This window comes from Aquarana catesbeiana, linkage group LG01 (genome assembly GCF_042186555.1).
Source record: "Aquarana catesbeiana isolate 2022-GZ linkage group LG01, ASM4218655v1, whole genome shotgun sequence".
NCBI lineage: Eukaryota > Metazoa > Chordata > Amphibia > Anura > Ranidae > Aquarana > Aquarana catesbeiana.
Window position 1 is genome coordinate 730,768,855 of NC_133324.1, and position 22,858 is coordinate 730,791,712.

The window sequence follows — 22,858 nt, forward strand, 5'->3', positions numbered from 1 at the left end:
GAAGACCAAAGTTCGTTCTACTTTAGCCCTGGTTCACATTGGTACGATTTGACATGCGATTTGACATGTCAAATCGGTGGCAATGGCACCGCCCTAATCGGTGCAGCGCTGCATTTGCGGCGCTGCACCGGTTTCAAGTTGTTTCTGTACTACTTTTTGCAATTTCGGGCTGCGATTTACATTGACAGAAACCTGCACAGATGTCTGTGAAATCGCAACCGAAATCGGAACTGACATGCGGGAGTGAAATCAGCTGAACTCGCACGTCTTCATTCGCCGCAGCTCAGTGTGAACCTCGGCTTAAAGTGGTTGTAAAGTCATATTTTTTCCCCTAAAATAATAAACACGTTCTACCTACCTGGTATTGCACAGAGCGGTTCCTTACCTCCACTTCTGGAGTCCCCTCCTACTCTTGTACGCGTGCAAGTGGGCTGCTGTTGGGGGCACTCCCAAGCTGGGCTGTGTGCATTCATAGACGCACTTAAACCCCCCACTCCCTCCTCACTGACTGACAAGCAACAGCAGTGCATTAAAGCAGAGTTCCACCCAAACGTGGAACTTCCGCTCATTTGTCTCCTTCCCCCCTCCGGTGCCACATCTAGCACCCTTCGGGGGGAGGGGGGGGCGGATACCTGTCTTGACAGGTATCCTGTCACCACTTGCAAGAGCCTTGGCTGCAGCCATTGATGTCACCGCTCGACTCCCTCCCCCCGCGCACGCCGCCGGGCCAGTAGGAGAGCGCAGTGGTAGCCTCGCGCATGCGCATTAGAAACCCAGCTTGAAGCAGTAATGCTTCACTACCGGGTTCCCTTAATGGCTATAGTGGCGGCAGCACCCGACAGCCGATATAAACTTCAGCTGCAGTGCCGACATTCCTGGACTCCAGGACAGGTAAGTGTCCTATTACATCACTAACCTTGTCTCAAGATATCACCCAAACCATTCTCTTTGGTTCTCCCATGACCTCCTGCTCTCTAGCTTCTTTGTCACTTCCTCCCATGCTTGGCTCCAGGACTTCTCCAAAGCCTCTCCTTTCCTCTGGAACTTTTTATCCAAATCACTTCAGCTATCACCTATTCTGCACACCTTTAGTCGATCCCCCAAAAACTCATCTCTTTAGGGAAACCTATGCTGCCTCTACCTAAAAACTGAACTTTTGCATTTTTCATCAGCTCATCCCATCACAGCTATTACCTTTTGTATCACTTCCCCCTCCCCCTTAGATTGTAAGCTCTGGAGAGCAGAGCCCTCTTGAAAGAGAAGCGTGGATTTTCAAAAAAAACAAACATTCATACATACTTAGGTAGATGCAGCATTGGTCTGGTGCTAAATCTGCTGCTCTAAGATCGAGAACCAAGCAATCACAGTCCGCTGATCGCTCAGTTCTCGGGTCTGCTCTGAGGTGACTGTCCGTCAGCTCTGTGCTATGCCCATGTGGAGGAGGAGAGAGTGGCTGGCTAAGGTTCTTAGCGGCGCACTGAGAGGCTGAGCAAGCTGCAGATCTGGCATCATTGTGCCGACATTATTCTCAGGATCCCTGCAGTGCCTGGACCGGCTCTGGGATGTCAGCCGACAGCATACCTTAGTCTGATGTTGGCTGAATCTGGGACACTGGAGTGCAGGACTAAGTGCGGTCTTGTGACAATTTTTTTTTACACACCCTTTACAATGAAAAATCAGCTTTAAAGCGGAGTTTCACCCATTTAAAAGTCAGCAGTTACAAAAAGTGTAGCTGCTGACATTTAATAATCAGACACTGACCTATCTCACAGTCCAGTGATGCAGGTGCAGGAAGCCTCGCTCCTCCTCCTCCCCTCCGAGGCGCCAGCAATCTAACTGTGGATGCCTGGCTGTGGCTCCACTTTTGGGTGGAACTCCGCTTTAAGCTCCAGACAACTGACTATGTCTAGGCGATGTTATCAGTCTGCAGCAGGCAGGAGGAAGCATTTGACTAGTTCCCTCCCCCTCAGTGATCACACAGAATATACACTGCAGCAAGTTACAAGGTGAAAGGCTGCAGCAGATGTGTAAGATATTTGTGATCACATCTACCTGCTGAACAGACCCCAGGATATACACGACTCTGAGCCATAATCTCAGTCCAGGAAGTAGATGACTATCATGGATGATGCCTGCACAAAGACAGTTTCATGCTTCTGGAGAGAGAATCAGATGGAAGCATTGTTAGGAGGACCATTGTCACCTTTCAGAGGTAATAATTACACATACATAGTTCATATGAAAACTAGGTTCACTTTAACTTCAACAAATACATAACATGAGCATCACTTCCATTACCAAAATGTCTGCATCTAATGGATCTATAACAGATACACTTTAAAAATGAACCATAGCTATGTGGTCAATGCCTACTAACTGTACTGGTGAGGTAGGAATGCTACTCAATTACTCATGACTGGGCAGATGTAAAGCCTCGTAATATCCTGCTGTTATAGTGATAAAGTAACAATCCCTAAATGATGTGCTTTCCAACAAATAATACACAGGAGGTTTCCACATGGGAGAAACATTAACAAGCAGATCAGGCACGTAAAGCTCATTAACGGTGTTTACTAGCCTGATTAAGAATTGTGCATAAGAGTAGGTTTCATTCAATAGCAATAAAAATGTATTTTCAGAGAGTATCATAACAAAGCATACAGCCCTAGCTTACATAAATATGGCTTTATTTGATGATTCATATAAAAAGTTGGCTAAGCACTGCTTAGTGTTTACAGGCCCAGTGACAGAGCATTCATGGAGCACATATACAGCAGACATGCCTCCAACAACCACCCTAGGGATACATATTTGCATGCTGCCAGGACCAGCTGCTTTGATAACTAGCTATGCTGAATTACTCAAACACTATCAAATTTTATTAAAACCTCATCAAGGGGAGAAATCAAATCACTTATTAAGCTGCACAATTATTGTAAAGCGAGCAGTTTAAATGAGAGGAGGAGATAATGACATTACTGTCTTAACTTAAAGAAATTCTCAATGGTACGATCCTGAGATATTTGGATGGCCTGGAATTTATGCAAATTGAATTCACCCATAATTAGTAATTACCCGCTGCTGAAAAAAAAAGAAAAAAAAGAAAAAAAAAAAGAAAATACCAAAAAAATAAATAATAAATAAAATAAAATTGGAAACTTGCTTTGCACATAATAGATCTGTTATCTATAACTCACTCATCCAAAAATTAGGAAAATGATGAAAAAAGTAAATCATTGTTTTTCCGTGAAACTGTCACAAGCACAGAATTTATCACCAAGAAGATTCTGCTACAGTTGTTGTGTGGAGCATTGCTATAAAATTGAATCAGGTCTATAACAAAAGTAGATCCGAGACAAAATGTTAAAGTAACCTCCCTGCTTAATACAGGTTTACATATGTACGGTATGTAAATTATCGCAGCTTGCTAGCCCTCATATGCGATGGCTGCATTTATTTTCTTTTGTTTCATTTTTTTTTCCCAATAATTTTTATTGAAAATTGTACATATCAAATTCCAAGACAAAAGATTGTTTAAACGAGATAGGTATTTCAGTATGGAAAAGTGATGTATGGGCAGAATTATATACTCCAACAAATGTACTTATTATATTTCTTATCTCTATATACTACAACATAAAAAACTACGAGAAAAACCTCTAACAAAAAAGAAAAGGTTAGAACATTCTTGGGTTGAGTCCCTGTCATTCCTTTAGACTTCATGAGGATGAAGAGGAGGGATCCATTTCCATGTGACCAATATTCATATCGGCATGTGATGCAACATTATTGGGGGAGAGGAGGCAAAACCATGAGTCCATGTTGTAATTTGAGCCTGATAGAATCCCCACCATATTTCACATACATCAAGACTTTTGTTTCATTTTCTGCCAGTAACAGACTTCTACTAGTGCAGATCGTATAAAACAGCTGGTCAGGCTACAATATGTTACAGAAAAATGGCAACAATTGCACACAGGACGCAAACTCAGTGTGGCCAGAATGTAAACAGGCAATGTAAGATGGCTTCAGCTCTTCAGCAGCCGGAGAGGTTGCTCAGACATGTTTTGCCCCCTAATGGGGTTAAAATGCATCATCTGCCATAGAGAAACATTGTCCAGCCAGAAGGATAATAAGTACTGCAGAGCCATCAAGTGGTGGGATGACCAACCTACAGGAGAACAATGCATATGCAATCTATTGCACCCTGGGCGAGGTAAGCTAATATATATATATATATATATATATATATATATATATATATATATATATATATATATATATATATATATATATATATATATATATATGCCAATACAGCCAAAATGGCCATAAATGATACAACCCACAACCAAAAAAAATAAAAAAATTACATATGGAAAATTAATAAAAGACACAAACGAAAACCCAGTGTATGGCATAGGGAGTACAATGAAGGGGGCTGGACACAATACAAAATCTAAGAGAATAACACACAAGTCTCAACCACAACCAAATACACCAAGCATCACTTTATTGTTACTCAGTGATAACCTCAAATATTACAGCAAAAAAAAAAAAAAAAATTAAAATGAGAAATAAATAAAAACAATAATAAAATAATTGCAATATCCACACCAAAACACTAGGGGTAAGTTTGAGAGCATATCAATGTGGCCAGGTATGATTATTATTATTATGGTTGTGGGTTGAACCACAAGACAGGGTAAAGCTTAGGTGTGATATGTATGAAAGATATATATGAAAGCGGGATAAAGGAATGAAAGGGAAGAGGAGAATGGTAAGGAGAGGGGAAAAGATAGAGAAACAATATAGCACCTGGTATTCCCAGGCAGTCTCCCATCAAAGTACGAACCATGGTTGAACCTGCTTAGCCTCCACGATCAGATGAGATCGGGTGCATTCAGGGTGATGTGGCTGTAGACCAGTGAATAATAAGGAAAGCAAAGTAAAACTACTCATAAAAATGAGTGATATTCCACTTATGGTTCAGGCCCCTTATATGGGTATCTAGTTAGAAGATCCAGAACACCTCCCTTTTTATGGAGGGCTGACCTCATTCCCCTACCTGCTTTGGTTTATCCACCCACTCCATAATTTGAATTTTAAGAAAATGTAAATCTGAATCATGAAAACAAATGATATGGTTAGCAATATTTGTGTTTTTGTGTGCATCTATAACTGAAATATGATTCAACATCTGTTCACACAGAAGTCTAGTAGTCTGTCCCACATACTGAACCCGACAAAAAGTACGAGTAAAAACCTACACAACATACATAGTCTGGAAATTGACTAACTGATGGGAAAAGAACTTCCGTTGCATGAGGTAACCACACGGGCATCACCTATATATTTGCAGCTAGGGCATCTGGAGGCATTACACTTACAAACACCAATGGTTTGGAGCCAAGTCCCAGTATGGTAAACAAAGAAGAGAGTTTGGGACTTTGAATGAGGTACTCTCTCTCTGGCCCTGACCCTACACATACTTCACACCTTTATCTGTTGCAAGTACTCAGGACTGCAGATCCTGTCTTTTTCGGATGTGCTTACTGTAACATTAGGTTTAATTATATTTTTGTTTCTTGTAGATACCCTATAGCATCCACCCCCGAGGAAGTGTTTTTTACACAGAACGCGGTGGGAATTCAGGATGTAGCTATATGCCTCAAAAAGATTCATATCTAGATACATATTCTCTATCAATTTTTTTAACTCATTTAATCCAGTTTGTGCTACCAAGTTGACATGTGTACATATATGAATTTACATATTTTATATCAACAATATCTATTCTTGCTTTGTGTCGTTTATGTATATATCTATTCATTTATGATGTCCATGCCATGCGTGCATGTGTACACTATATATATATTATATTATATAAATAAATATATGATTTTTTTTTTTTTTTTTTTTTACATGTTTTGTACTACTGCATTGTATTTTACTACTCATGTCAATTAAACATGTTTATACACAATTTAACCCCTATCAGTCAATAACCTCATTCAAAGTCCCAAACTCCTTTCTTTGTTTACCTGAACCAGGGATGGAGGCACATATTTATGTGCCTCATCTAAAGTCCCAAGCTCCCCCCTTTTTTATACAAGTCCCAGTATGAGAAACAGAAGTGAATAAACAAAGTGAATAAACTAAGTGAAAGCATATTGGCTTAACTTGGGAGCCTTTCTAGCCACAAGTCTTCTCCCACGACTCAAAAAAGATTTGTTTGCAGGGTCATTGTGTAAGATGGGTAAGTAAATCTTCATGATACATTTTATTTCCTGAACTTCAATGCTATAAGATGTGAAAGACCACAGGTTGTGCCTCTTCATTGATGCAATGGTGGTTATGATTGTTATTATGGGGGGAGTTCACCAGCAGATCATTTCTAGACATGTTTTTAACCTTAGCTCGCACTCTCCAAATGAACGATTTTTTATAACCTCTCTCCAAATTGATCCTCTATGGAACATGCCTCCCTATCAAAGTATTGAAGGCTAAAACAGTTATACCAAATGCTAATAAACTGTCCCTTAATAATGGCTCTGATGACATGACTAGGGTAGCAAGTGCAGGGATAGTTTTTACTATGGTGGGCACTCGCCGAACAGGAGGAGACAGGAGTGCCAGATGGGGGGCCCCGAGAAGAAGAGGATTGGGGCTGTTCTGTGCAATGGTTTTGATGAGTAGAACATGTTTATTATTTAAAAAAATAATTAGAGTCTATAATCATTTTAGGTATGAATCTCTGGAGGGAAAGGGTGGGATCAGCTTTAAGAGGCAAACAGTACAAGTGTACTTTGTCTGAAAAAGGCTTTAAATGGCTTTTTCTTTGCTTGTGAATATGTGAACTCTTTAATGTACATCATCTGGTTACAGGGTAAAGTGTGTCAATGGTCAAAATTTAAAATCATTTATCCATTTTCACATGCAATTATTTCTAGCCTATTCCTACACATTAAAACCATCCTGAGGTATTAACATTTTTACTTCCTAAAATTCTGTCAAACATATTCACTTGGGTAGGCACTGCTGTGTCACACAGAGCCTGCCTTATCATTTGCATAGGTGTCGAGGAGGAGTTTCAGAAGGCGGAGTCAGTGCAAGAATCACTGCTTGCAGGCAGCAAGGTACCATGGGATATGTTGTCCTTAAAAAAACAAAAGTAAACCAAAGGAATGAGCAGAGGAGACGCTAAAGAGCATACAGAGAATCCAACCAGTTGTTGAAACAGATAGTCTGCAGATGAGGAGGCCTCTCAACATGAAAACAGGTTTTTCAAGTGCGCGGATGTTGGATTGTCAGAAAGAACTACTGTTTGTACTGCTATTGTAATGTGGATATTATAAAACTAAATTGTATGTTGTGACCACATAACTCCTTTAACTTTCAGCTTAGCCCTGAAAGGAGGTAGTTTCTCTGGCAGAGATAACTGATTTCATTTTAAATTTTACTAGAAGAACATATTCTCTCTCTAGCGTCTGACAGAATATTACCATTCCCCCACTAAAGGGCTGTATACCAGTTCCTGGGAATTGAAGCAGACACTATTCAGATCAATGATAAGTGAAGTTACCACTCAATAAACAGTATTGCTTTCACTTCCAATAAAAGTAGAAAACCTCACTGGACAATGCAGACCATTCCTATCAGTGAGTTGTTCTGACAAAGGGCTCACTTGATCTGAGCAGTTCCTAAGTTATCTAGCAGTCTCGGCACCTTTTTTTTAATGTTTAAAAACAATGCTAAAAAAAAAAAAAGGAGATATGTTGGCTTTAGAAAAATCACAGCAATCTACATACGAACTAAGTTTTAGAAAATAATTACTTTCGCCCATGCAGAGTCTATAGTTGTGTATAAAACGGCAAGAATAACTACATATGCAATATAAGTATTGTTTTATTCAATAAAGGCAATGTTCAGTTTGCTACTTATAAAAACACAAATTGTCCTTCTTTGTGCCGTAAAACAAATATTGTCATTGCATCAATACCCAGGAGACATTCCAACCAAGGCCAAAGATGCTCAATCATGTGTCATTGTTTAAAACACAAGAATGGTTCAGCTTTTGTATCCACTGTACTTCAGTCATTTGATGCTTTGTAATGGATATCCAATATACCTCATTAAAGACAGTAAGAAAATATATCACTGTATTGACATATGTCTTCATTAGGATAATTAACAGTGGCTATGGATTTAACTGGAAACGGTGCCTATTTAGAAGGTGATCAGACACAGTAAGAAGACATGCTCTTACTACTTACCAAGAAACTCCCAAATGCAGAATTAAAAATGGCAGCAGCCTGGAAAAAAAAAAAAAGAAAAATGGATTAATACATATTATGTTGTTGCAAAATACACATATAATAAACTATGAATAAAAATAAATATATATATATTTTTACACTGCGAAAGTAAAACATATAAAATGGGCCAACATGCATGGAAGCTGTAAATCCCATGCATAATGATTTAAAGTTATACTACGGGTTCAAGTAGAAGGGAATCTGTGCTTTGCATTTGTTAACTGGTTCATTTACTTACCATTCAGCTACCAGAATAGAAAGTAAAGATTTGTATAAGCTACAAGTCACTAGAGTGGTAGTGCGCAGGGCTATGGACTCAAATTTGACAGTGCCGACTGGCTCAGTGCTGTCACATGGATGTGCAAGGGGGGTGTGTCTGACCAAGTCAGAGTATACTGAACAGAGTGGCCAAACTCTTGTCTACTGCACAGTGCAATCACAACTACTATAACAGGAAAGTGAAGGTAAGACTTTGAACACTGTGGATGCTAGTACAATGTATTGGGCTGTGTTGCGTTGCAAGAAGGGATGGCCTCCTTTCCCAGTCGATGCCTCTTACGGAGAAACGCAGCGTAGGGGAAGCCAAGAAACCTGACGTCACCACATAGCAGCTGACTAGCTTGAATACAGCAGTGCCGCTAAACTTTCCGTATTTTTGATCTTCTGCTAACATTTTTGATGCCGGCCATGTTCTTGTTTTTTTAAAGAAGTTTTTACCTATTACACTATGGAGTTTCTCCTGTTTTTGTAATCCACATACGGCGAGAGTTACTATCGAAGTCAGTCCGGTTGCATAGAACTAACAGCGCCTGTGAAGGAGTGAGCCTGTGTGATCAGATCAGCTGTTCTATCTGATCAGCTGCTCCAGTGTATGGGATTTCTTTATACTGCTACCTTGATGCCAGTGGAGGATCCCAGGCGGATGGATGATTGAGGATCTTATCAGCTGTTCCTGGATACTTTATGATCCCATAAGACCCCCATGATAGGGGTCCCACGGATCTGCTAAGCGGCCACCTTTTCTTATTCTATCACAAGAGTCTGGTTCACAGAGAAAGGATTAACTTACCCAGGAAGCATATATATATTTTTATGTTCTTAATTTGCCTTCCTTCAACTGTCTATTCCTTCAGTGGACTTTTTTACTACATTGTAACCAATCACATATTACCTCTTTGGAAGGCGCAATATCCAACATTTGTGTTGTTACTTTTTTTGTTATTTACTATTATTGCTCAAAGGTATAATTCACACACACATCCAGGCTGAGGGAGTTCCCTCAGTCTGATTGTTTGTGACATTAGTAACGCACCTGAATATAGTTACCATATTGCTAAAACTGAAAATTCCGTTTTTTTTAAGGTTGCAGCACTTTGTCTCATTACACTCACTGGATATTTTACTGTTTATATATATTTTTGTAATCTAAAGAAAATAATTTCACTTTATATGTGCAGAATTGTGTGGAAATATTTTGCTGTTCACCTTTGAACCCACATCACGTTTTAAATAAGATAGCAATTTTGGGGTCAACGCAGATTTTTTGCGATATACAAATACACTACCAACATGCCAAAATGCGCATTGAAAAAATGCACAATACTCCATGCCCAAAAAATGTTCAATTTGGCTTTTTGGGCCTTTTTTGTGTACATTTTGGTATGGTTTTTGATGCACTTTTTTCTGCTTTTTTTCAACACATATTTTGCACATTTCTATGTGCATTTTGCTGCTTTTTTAATATGTATTTTGGTTCAATTTTTTACCTGTTTTTGTATGCATTCCGGAAACACGTGCAAAATGCATTATATTGCTTGCGGTGCCATTAATTGTTAATGGCACCCCAAAAGTGGCTAGCAAATTTGCCGTTTGCCAAAATACACATAAAAAGCAAATCAAAATACACGTTAACAAAGTGTCAAACTACATGCTAAAAGAAGCGCCAAAATGTGCGTTACAAACCAGACCAAAATGCGTGTTAAAATAACCTTTGCCAAAATGTGCACTAAAGGGCCCGAAATGTGTGTTTAAAAAAGCGCCAGTTCTTATTATCATCATGTACCGGTAATGACATGGTCTTTTTAACTTTGGTTTCACTTTTAAAACCCAGCTGCTCTGTAATCACACAGGTATCTCAAGAGATCACAGGCAGCCCTCCCCCTTCTACTCAGATCTCAGATGAAAAACTTCTCTCTTCTCCTTCTGAGAACAAATGTTCTCGGCTTCATAAATAGGGTGCCAGAGGTGAAGATTTTTCGCTGAGAACTGAAATGAGATAAATTATCTCTGTTTGATAAACATACACCTTAATAGACATTTCTGATGGTTTATTTTATTGTGCACTTTATTAATCAGATACAGAGTGTATATTATTAATTTGATGTTTGTATTGTTTCCTTTGCGATATATATATATATCTATCTATATCTATCTATATATATATATATATATATATATATATATATATATATATATATATATATATATATATATATATATATATATATATATATATAGATAGATAGATAGATAGATATATATATATATATATATATATCTATATATATATATATAGATATATGCATTGTTGTTAGTTTTCCCACTAATTTTAGAAGCAGCATTGGTATTAACAAATTGTTTTTTTTCTGTATTGTGGCGCCGACACCCAACACTTTCCCCCATACACCTTAATGTGTGGATGGGGGAATTGGTTCATTTATTTATTTTTTAACCCGCTGGTTGAGTGAAAAAAAAAAAATAAGAATGAAAAATTATGTTTGGCCTACCTAATGTAACAATGCAAAGGACTGCCACACTGAGGAGCTTAGAAGGAAGAGGGGCAATTCATAGTCCCAGAAGGTGTAAAAGCCTATTGTGTACTGAAAGCAAATCTGTAAATGGAGGAGAGAGTCCAGTAAGTAATCAGACTGTCCGCCATTCACAAATCATATTACAAGCAGTGTAATCAGTGAAAGACATTTCCTCAATAGAAGAGGAGGAAGGAGAGGGAATGTCCCTGTTGGATAATATGTACTGCTATTCTGCCTAAAAACCTGAAGCTGTTTACCACTGCAGCGCCAGAAGTTCAAAGCCAGAAACAGGACACGGCATTCCTCACGGGTGTGAACAATTTTGAGGCTTGGCATCTATTTACACAAAATTTATTGTGTGCACTAAAATTCCTTTTGGTGTATTTTTTTCCTGAAAAGTAAGAGTTGATAAACAGTTGCGCAAAAACCTTGCATCATAATTTGCATCTGCCATCACTGCAGGGCTTCTGCTTCAAGAAAATATAGGTTTGGAGGTTTTTATTATTTTCTAGCAAAAAATGCAGATTTTTAGCTTGTGCAAAAAATGAAAACACTGCTCTGGTAGCGAAGTGGTTATGAAACAGTCAAAGCTTAGCAAAGGTCTAACAGTGGATTGACATATGCAAATTTGCTAGATAATTAAATAACTCTGCAATTGTTTGGATATTTTATGTTTTGAATTTATTATAACTACCCTGCAACAAAACAAAAATTAAGAATGGGATTACAGGAGCTAAATGCTGTCATTTTTCCTTACAGAAATTAAGTTGCGTTAGTAGAAGTGCACTTTAATAAGAGCACAGTCAGGACATTGACAGATGAGAATGACACCAAGGAGAGAATGTAAGCAGGACAAGCAGTGCATGTTACTTTGTTCCAACCTATTTGTCACTGACTATCATGAATGACTGGGGCCTTTCTTAAGGGGCCTATTATTCTCAAATTTAGTTATTATACTGCAGTTATTTGGCCATATATTATGAAGATGATGACAGTTAATAAAAGAAATCTTCAGCAAGCACTCCTTTTACATAAAGTTCAGACCTCAGCTCTCTGCAATTCTTGTGTGTGAATGGGATATTGCAAGAGCTACTAGCTGAAATACACCCGGGCTTTTAAAAAGACTGTTTAAATGCATACAAAAGGATGTAGCCACACTGTGACACAGTAAGATGAAGTTAATAGTTAAAATAAAAATAGCCATAAACCAAATGTGTCCATAAAACACAAGCTGATACACCTCTATGTAATGCTGTTTCCCCAAATACAAACTTTCTACATTTTTGCTTGGGTACACACCCGGGTTGCACAAACAAGCAATCATAAAATCAAGATTTTCATGCTAAACCATTAGTAAACAATAGCATTTTACCAAATATAAATGTACCTAGACCTGTTACAAAATAGTTTTGAAAACAAAATTGTACTATTAAAAAAAATTGACTTTACTGAAATGCATACACACCGCGTTTCCCCAAAAATAAGCATGGGTATTATATGAATTTTGGCAACCAAAAACACACTAGGGCTTATTTTTGGGGTAGGGCTTGCCATGTAATGTGCGGTCTTCGTTCCCCCTCTTCCTCCCTGCCTGTCAGGAATTCCCAGTGTGAACCAAGTAAAAGTTGTTGTAAAATCCTCACTATTACAGGATTATATAATGTAAAAGGTGTGTGTTGCTGTAATATAATTGTGTAAATACCTTCTTATGGCGCCGCTGGGCACTTCCATGGCCCGCCCCGAGCTGTCGAAGAGGAGAGCAGCGGAGATCAGCTGAGCTCCTGCATAGGGAGAGGGGACCGAGATCCCCTGCTGAGACCTGGGAGAAGAGGAGAGCAGCAGAGATCAGCTGAGCGCCTGCAGAGGGAGGGGGGCCGAGGTCCCCGGCTGACACCAGGGAGAAGAGGAGATCAGCTGAGGGCCACTCTGCACTTCCATAGCCCGCCTGAGCTGTCTCCCCTACTCTGAGCACAGCAGGGAGGGGGGCCGAGATCCCCCGCTAACACCCGGGAGAAGAGAAGAGCAGCAAAGATCAGCTGAGCACCTGCAAAAAAAGAAAGGGGGCCGAGATCCCCTGCTGACACCTGGGAGAAGAAGAGATCAGCTGAGCGCCTGCAGAGGGAGGGGGGCTGAGGTCCCCTGCTGACACCAGGGAGAAGAGAACAGTGGAGATCAGCTGAGTGCCACTCGGCACTTCCATGGCCCGCCCCGAGCTGTCTTCCCCACTCTGAGCACTGCAGGGAGGGGGGCCGAGATCCCCCGCTGGCAGCTAGGAGAAGAGATCGGCTGTACCGAAGGTACTTGATACAATTATATTACAGAAACAGACATCTTTTACATTATATACTACTGTAGGAGAGTGGATTCTAGCATTTACAACCACTTTAAACTAGGGCTTATTTTCGGGGTAGGGCTTATATTGCAGCCTTCCCCGAAAAATCACAGCAGGTCTTATTTTCGGGGAAACACGGTAGCAGTACAAGCTTAAACAAATCCAAGTCCAATAGAGCAGGCTTGCACATGCAGGCCAGACTTCTTAAATTGCCTTCCACAGTGGCTTTGACAATGCAAGGTTTGCACATGAAACAGCCATGGGGCCAAGATTTTTAACTTACCACACTATGAGCACTGTGAGCACAGGTAGCAAGCTAACAAAATATACACTAATACCTTATGACCAAAAACTCGGCTCATAATAAATATATATATATATATATATATATATATATATAAATATATATATATAAATATATATATATATATATATATATATATATATATATAAATAAATATATATATATTCATAAATAAATATATATATATATATATATATATATATATATAAATAAAGATAGACATACATATATACACATACATACACACACACACTATATATATATATATTTTTTTTTATTCATTGAAGCGTATTTTTTCCCAAAAAATTGCGTTTGAAAGACCGCTGGGTGTGACCACTACAGTGTGACATAAAATACTGCAGCAATTGGCATTTTATTCCCTAAGGTCTCTGCTAAAATATATATAATTAAAAGTAATTTTCTAGCAAAAAACATTGATTTTAACTTAAGAAACAAGTGTCAGAAAAAGATTTAGACTTTAAAGTGGGGTTCCACCCAAAAAAAAAAAAAAAAAAAAAGTACATGAAAAATCCTAAAAAAGAAAACAAAAAAACATTTGGATTTTTTTTTTTTTTACTTACCTATAAAATGCCTGTTGCTAGGGGGTCCCTCGTAGTCTGCCTCTTCCAGTGCCTGGGCTGGTAACATCACTTCCCCCTCGGCACAGGAAGGGTTCAGCTCTGCTCCCTCCCTCCTGTCAATCATCTGGGACCCATTACAGGTCCCAGGTGACTGAACGGCCAATCACGGCGTGCAGCACCGCTCGCGCATGCGCAGTGGGTGCCAGGCTGTGAAGCCACAGCCCAGCACCCACAGTTGCAATGCCGGCGCCGCTGAACGGAGGGGGAGACGAGCGGGGCTTCGATCCCCCGCATCGCTGGACCCTGGGACAGGTAAGTGTCCAATTAAAAGTCAGCAGCTGCAGTATTTGTAGCTGCTGACTTTTAATTTTTTTTTTTTTTCTTTTTTGACTGGACCTCGGGTGGAACTCCTCTTTAAGTGGTTAAACTTCCTGCATTTACACACTGTTTAAAAACTTGGTAGACTGCCTGGATTTTTTTTCACACAGAAGTTTATTCCTTTGATCTAAGAAGGAAGAGTTAGTTACAATGTTTCATGTTAAAAACTTGGCAGAATGCCCAGATGTTTTCTTTTGACAGCTGAGTGAGCAGATAAGTCTTTCCACTTGTTATATGAAACAATCGGCTCTGCAATAGAGATCGTCAGGGAGGTTGAATCACGATTTAACGATTAATTGTGTAGCTCTAATATATATATATATATATATATATATATATATATATATATATATATATATATATATATATATATATATATATATATATATATATATACATATACACACACACACACACACTATCTCACAAAAGTGAGTACACCACTCAGATTTTCATAAAAATGTTATTATATCTTTTCATGTGACAAAACTGACGAAATTACTCTTTGTTACAATGTAAAGTAGTGAGTGTACAACTTGTAGAACAGTGTAAATTTGCTGTCCCCTCAAAATAACTAAACACACAGCCATTAATGTCTAAACGGCTCGCAGCATGAGTACACCCCTAAGTGAAAATGTCCAAATTGGGCCCAATTAGCCATTTTCCCTCCCCAATGTCATGTGACTCGTTAGTGTTACAAGGTCTCAGTTGTGAATGGGGAGTAGGTGTGTTAAATTTGGTGTTATCAATCTCACTCTCTCATACTGGTCACTGGAAGTTCAACATGGCACCTCATGGCAAAGAACTCTGAGGATCTGAAAAAAAAGAATTGTTGCTCTACATAAAAATGGTCTAGGCTGTAAGAAGATTGCCAAAGACCCTGAAAGTGAGCTGCAGCATGGTAGCCAAGACCATACAGTGGTTTAACAGGAAAGGTTCCACTCAGAACAGGCCTCGCCCATTGGTCGACTAAAGAAGTTGAGTGCACATGTTCAGCGTCATATCCAGAGGTGTTTTTTGGGAAATAGACATATGAGTGCTGCCAGCATTGCTGCAGAGGTTGAAGGGGTGGGGGGTCAGCCTGGCAGTGCTCAGACCATACGCTGCACACTGCATCAAATCAGTCTGCATGGCTCCTTCGGAGACTGGGTGGCAGGCCAGTATTCCAACATGATAACTAGAGGCGCACCGAACATTATCGGCCGAAAACAGTGTTTTTGGTATCAGCTGAAAGAAAAAAAAAAAGCTGAATACCGAAAGGGGGCGGGGCCCAAGTGCCACCCATTGCGGGAGTGTCATCCTGGTGTGCCCAGTCCTCCACACCTTCCTCCTCCGCTCCTCGATCTCCGTGTGTCACGCAGCTGACACAGCTGTGATAGACGGCACACTAATCCATTGACATTGGGACATTAAATTAGTGTGATGTGATCACAGGAGGCGGGGCATCGTTATTGTGGCCCGGGCAATTCAAATCCGCTCCGTGACACACAGAGATCGCCGCTCTGATCTGGCCACAGACAGGCTGAATATGACAGGCACTAGTGAGGATGCTGGGCACAGGCAGGCTGAATATGACAGGCATTGGTGATGCTGCATATGACGGGCAGTGGTGAGGCTGCTGGGCACAGGTAGGCTGATATGACGGGCAGTGGTGAGGCTGCTGGGCACAGGTAGGCTGCATATGACGGGCAGTGGTGAGGCTGCTGGGCACAGGTAGGCTGCATATGACGGGCAGTGGTGAGGCTGCTGGGCACAGGTATGCTTGCATGTGATGGGCACTGGTGAGACTGCATTGATCTCTTGTATCATGTCTGCTAGAGGTGCACTGAATGGAAATTTTGCTAAAACTATTAGCAGTGTTTTTAAGTTTAAGTAAAAGATTGCAGACATGATACAAGAGATGGTTAGAGACTGAAGACATGATACAAAAGATGGTTAGAGACTAAGGACATGATACAAGAGCTGGTTAGAGACTGAGGATATGATAGAAGAGTTGGTTAGAGATTGCGGACATGATACAAGAGATGGTTAGAGATCTTTCTTGCACTAAAGGTGCCAATAATGGCCAACAATAAATTAATTTTAATTTAAAATTGATAATATTAATTAAAAAGTCGAATACAATACAATTATATATAAAAAAAAAAAATTTTAAAAACTGTAATTTTCGGTATCAGTTTCGGCCTAGTGTATCCTTCATTTTCGGTACCAAAATTTCCATTCGGTGCACCCTTATTGATAACCCCAAATATACCTCCAAGACAACCACTGCCTTGCTAAAGAAAATGAGGGTAAAGGTGATGGACTGGCCAAGCATGTCTTCAGACCTAAACCCTGTTGAGCATCTGTGGGGAATACGTAAATGGAAGGTGCAGGACTGCAAGGTCTCTAACATCCACCAGCTCCATGATGTCATCATGGAGGAGTGGAAGAGGACACCAGTGGCAACATGTGAAGCTCTGGTGAACTCCAAGAGGGTTAAGACAGCGCTGGAAAATAATGGTGGCCAGACAAAATAGATACTTTGGGCCCAATTTGGACATTTTCACTTAGGGGTGTACTCACTTTTGTTGACAGCGGTTTAGACATTAATGGCTGTGTGTGTAGTTATTTTGAGGGGACAGACAATTTTACACTGTTATACAAGCTGTACACTCACTACTTTGTAGCAAAGTGTAATTTCTTTAGTGTTGTCATATGAAAAGAAAGAATAAAATATTTACAAAAATGTGAGGGGTGTACTCAGTTTTGTGAGATACTGTTTGTGTGTATATATATTATATACATTTGATTTTGCCTTTAGTACCACTTTAAAAACAGACCTTCCCTTTAAAGTGAAAGTACCGCTGATCTGCCTCTCTCCCCACCCCAACTCCTCTAACAAATTTTAAAGATTTTTTTTCTTGAGAAAAGGTACCTTTTTTTTCTGACAGGCAAGAATTATGGAAATTTTGGAACTCACCCTCCCAGCACAGCTACCCAAATCCCCCTGCAACCTCCAGGAACAGATCACATGTCCCAGGAGGACAGCAGAAAGTCACAGCCAAGATGGAGGCGTCGAGATCCGAAGACCAGCAAAGTACTGGCCCGTGTGAAGACAATGCTATAGCTGCTGACCTTAAATGAGTTCCTAATGGAGTTCCTAAGTTGAAGGCTTAAAGGTAGAAGCAGCCTTACTTGCCTCGTTTCTCTGTCCGGCAGGCTCTGGCTCGGTTCTCCCCTCCCCTCCCTAATGCTCCAGGCTGTGTGTGGGTGAGCCCTTGAATCATCAGGTACAATGCAGGTCTATTAACCCTGTATTGTATGTAGAGGAAACAGGCATGCGATGGAGGAAGCATACAGGAACGAAAACTATGTACAGGCAGTCCCCGAATTACAAACGACTCCTACTTACGAGCGGCCTCAAATGCCGCCCACTTGTGCTCCACGCTGTTCCTGGATACCTCCGGACACATCCCATACTGCAGTACTACATGTACTGCATGGCCAGAAGAGCCCCAGATAACATAACAAGCGCCTGGAACATCCCGCATCCATGCACAGGCAGACGTTACACTTACGAATGCAGTGTTCCGACTGGAAGTTACACTGCAGTGTTGCGACTTGCGAACAACTTTGACTTACGAACAAACCTACAGTCCCTATTGTGTTCGTAACTCGGGGACTTCCAGTATGTACTACTCCTTACTCCTCTAAACCTACACTTAACAAGCAGTTGACCTTTGAAGTGTGATGGGGTTTTGTTGCAAGGATAATTAATTTTTTTTGTACCCTACAGTTGGCTTTATGATGAACCATAAAGGGCCTATGGGTATCCCCCAATTAATTGTAGTAGATAAGGGTAAAAGATTAATTTGTTCACACAATGCTTTTCAGCTGGAATTCCAGCCAAAATGTGCTGATCAGTTTGCAATAGAATGAAAAGATATGAACATGTTCCAGGTTTTGTTTGCTGCCTGTGTACCCATTTGGAGAATGGGCACTGGACTGGACAGAAAATCTGCAACAGGAACACAAAGTACATTTCTAAATACAGCGGAGATCGATTCAAACCTATGTCAGGGTAGCTGTAGTCACTTTGGTCAGAAAATTGCCGTAAATTTGAAAATGGGGAAGTGGGGAATTATGGACCTCAAACATGTTTCTTGTAACAATAACAAACTCTTAACTTTCACATTGAATGCCAAGTTTTGGCATTCAGCATTGCAGCAATATTTTTTACGATACAAAAAAAAGAAAAAGTATTCGGTGTACTATCCCAGTCTCTATAGGAGGTCTGTGGATTCATGAAAAACAGTTGCTAGCTTGCCTTTATCTGCACGATTAGCTGAAATGAAAAAATATTAAAACAGAGTATGGGATCTATGCCTTTCCTTGATTATTGTACACTAAAATTTTAAGGTTTATATCTGCAATCCCTGAACAGCACTAGAAGGCATTGCCAAAAAAAACCAAAAAACCATTACCTACAATAATCTGTACTTCCTTGTGGCATGAATTCTGTTCTCATTTATTTGATTCTTGTGTATTTAGACAGTACATTTTCTCACATAACGATTTAACCAGGAGCGCTCATCAGTGATTACTAGATTACGATGTTACAGAGCCCATGTCATAAACAGAAAGGGGCAATATGGTGCCAACTTGGCCATCACTATGACTTCTTGTGAGGATATGTACTGACCCATAATGTTTTTTTATTTTGAATGACAAGATGTGACTACTATTTTTTATAACATACTATGTAAACTTTTGAATTTGCACATTGCACATTTGCTTTACTTTAGAATAGAAACAATTGAACTATAACATACCATATAATGCAATTTGTGGACACTCGCTACTTCTTCAGAACAGAAGCATCAAATATACTCTAGATTAAATAAAGGGTCCTTGTAAGTACAGGGTATATGTGGGGGGCAGAAGTGTCATTATACCTACACCATTAAAAACAGTCAGTACATACTGCATTACATGCTGTTTATATTCACTCAGTCTGTTCACTATCCCTCCCTCCTTGTCTATGTCCCCCGCTGCAGCCTAAAATTGTGTAAATCAGCCGCTGCAACATCTAATGAGCATGGTCCAGTTTCAGTTCCCTTCTTATCTGTGCAGCCCATGTGACTATAGAGTTACACATGTGGGTCTATACACCGGGATAAATGACAGCCCCCTAATCAGCTCTACACTATAGGGGTGGGATATTACATGTTGATTGATGTAGACATCAACTCCCTGAAAGTCTAAGCACATAAAACAACAGACACAGGCTGGAGGGGTGTCAAACAAGCTGTAGTTGGCAGAACCTTCCCACAGATAGCCCACACCATGTTTTTACACAAAGATTTGAGTTCAAATACATATTTGTATGCCAATTTAAAACATTTATTTGATATTAATATACTATTTATGGATTTTAACTACGTATTCCGAAGTTTGTGTTTCTTTTTTGGTAATATGTGACTGGCAGCAGCAGACAAGGCTAGAAGCCCCTCCTGTTGATGTTTCTCAGCAGACAAGCTGGGAAAGAGCTGAGTCAAATGACAGCTGTATACCGATCATATATAAAAAAAAAAAAGGTACTTTTTTATTTATTGAAAGAAATGCAGTGCCATGCACATACATAAAGAGAAGGAATAATGTAAACTAAACTAAATTGTGTGCATTAAGTATCATTTTAACACAGAGAAATTATATTGAGGACAAAAAAAAAAAACTGATAAAATAAAGCAAATACATTAGTCCCTGGTTCACACGAGAGCTTAATGTATTTGCTAACCATTTGCTGAGATTTGCACTGCCGATTTCATTGCAGCTTGCGACTTCATTTAACAGAAGTCTATACAAGTCACAATAAAATTGGTAAAAAGTAGTAAAGGAACCTTTTTCATAAAGCAATATGATTGGTTTCATTGCCGGCGTGACTTTGTACCAGTGTGAACGGGTGCTTAAAGGATAAGTTCACCTTTGGGAACATGTTCCTAATGCTGAAGCTGCTGCTGATCGCTGGTGCAATGCTTTACAAGCTCCAAAAAATAAAAAAAAAGCAGTTTTTTTTACCTGCAAAAAAAAGGTGCATTTATTTTTATATTTTTTTAAAAGTGAACTTATCTTAAGGCTAGATGATGCATATAGTAGAAATGGTAATAAGTAATATTAATGATAAACAAGATCAAGTAAATAAATAAATAATCCTGATAGCAGGAAGGTATGCCTCGTACACACGTTCGGATTGTTGGCCAACAAAACCGTGGAATTTTGTCCAAAGGGCGTTGGTAATTACGAACGTAGTGACGTACTACGTGGTTTTTCAGTTCTTTAGCGCCACCCTTTGGGCTCCTTCTGCGAATTTTGTGTTAGTAGAAGTTTGGTGAGTGCTGATTCGCGCTTTTCTTTTCGCGCTTTTCAGTTCCTTCTTTTCAAAATACAATGTAAAATTGACAAGGGACACCAACATAGTTGTATCTTTGATCTTAAAAACTACGGATAATGTTTGTGGTAACTTGCACAAATAAAAAAACCAAAAAAAAAAAAAAAAAAACATAATATTATTCTTGATATCACTAGAAAAAAAAAAAAAGCCTTTGAAAATTTGTTTGCAATAACTCCATCAGTATCACCAGCAAAGCAGCTTCATTATTATCCCATTAAAGAAGAAGAGAATGTGCGCTGCATTTGGAGATTTCATAATTTGCCACGTCACGAATGTGATATCTCCATTACAAACGCTAGTTTACAAGATCGACCACTTCTGCTTCCGAGCATGCGTGTTTGTACTTTGGACTTTTATCCGACGGACTTGTGTACACACGCTCAGAAAATCCGACAACACACATTTGTTGGGGGAAAATTTGAAAACATGCTAGCCAACATTTTTTGGCGGAAAGTCTGACAACAATTGTCCGATGGAGCATACACACGGTCGGATTTTCCGCCAACAGCCTGACATCCAACATGTCCCGTCGGAAAGTCCAATCGTGTGTACGAGGCATTAGGTATATAAAAATCTGCTAGCATGTTTCTGTAGACTACTTGAAGCTTGCTGAAATTTGGTAAAGCCTGCTAGCTGACTGCTTAAAGTTAAAACTGCTTGAAGTTTACCAAGATTTTCACAAATGTCTTGCAAGAGCTTGCTGTATACACCTCTCTTATACAAGCTGAAGCTGGTTTAAACAAGGCCTATGCATTTGCTTCTAGTGGATTCTCCCTAGGAGTATAGGGAGACCTCATCACCACCTTATCATAGTTGTATGAGTGGTGGTGCAGATCTCCCTGTTAAAATGTAATTAAGGGAGTTGTAAAGTTAGAAGGTTTTTTTATCTTAATGCATTCTGTGCATTAAAATAAAAAACCTTCTGTGTGCAGCAGCAGCCGCCTCAGCCCCCCAATACTTACCTGAGCCCCATATCTGTCCAGCAATGTCCACAAATGTATCAGCCCTCCTGACTGGCTGAGACACAGCAGTGGCACCTTTGGCTCCCGCTGCTGTCAAAGTCAGTCAGTCAATCAGGAGAGAGAGGGGGTGGGGCAGGACTGCAGCTCCGTGTCTGAATGGACACTGGGAGCTGTAAGCCGGCTCGGGTGCCCCCATAGCAAGCTGCTTGCTGTGGGAGCACTCAACAGGATGGAGGGCCCAGGAGCACAGAAGAGGGACACAAGAAGGAGGATCGGGGCTGCTTTGTGCAAATCAACTACACAGGGCAGGAAAGTATGACATTTTTTTTTTTTTTTTTCTCAATAAAAAAATAAAAGAGACTTTACAATTACTTTCAGTAGTATAAGCTTTGGGAAGAAGTGAACACTGTAGTGCACTCCAACCAAACTCCTTTCTGTCAAAACAATATGATTTACAGAGTCCATAAGGAAAAAAATCATCAGAAGAAATAAAAAAACAGTTTGATGGCCTTATAGTTAGTGGTCAGAAGCAGCCTAACATTTAAGGGTTGATTTACTAAAACTGGAGAGTGTAAAATCTGGTACTGGTCTGCATGGTAGTCAATCAGCTTCTAACTTCGGCTTGTTCAATTAAGTTTTGACAAAAAAAAAAAAAAAAAAAAACTGTTTCTATGCAGAGCTGCACCAGATTTTGCACTCTCCAGTTTTAGTAAATCAACCCCTCAATGTCTATGGTAACA

General features: G+C 39.7%; 1 protein-coding gene across 1 annotated transcript in view; it reads right to left on the reverse strand.

Moving 5' to 3' along the window:
- SLC10A7 (solute carrier family 10 member 7) overlaps nt 1–22,858 on the reverse strand; it is a gene marked incomplete in the record, with an annotated part of 287,910 nt that overhangs the window by 179,043 nt on the left and 86,009 nt on the right. Inside the window, 1 exon segment of the mRNA XM_073604635.1 lies at nt 8,277–8,315. Within this exon segment, the coding sequence (XP_073460736.1) occupies nt 8,277–8,315 (39 nt within the window).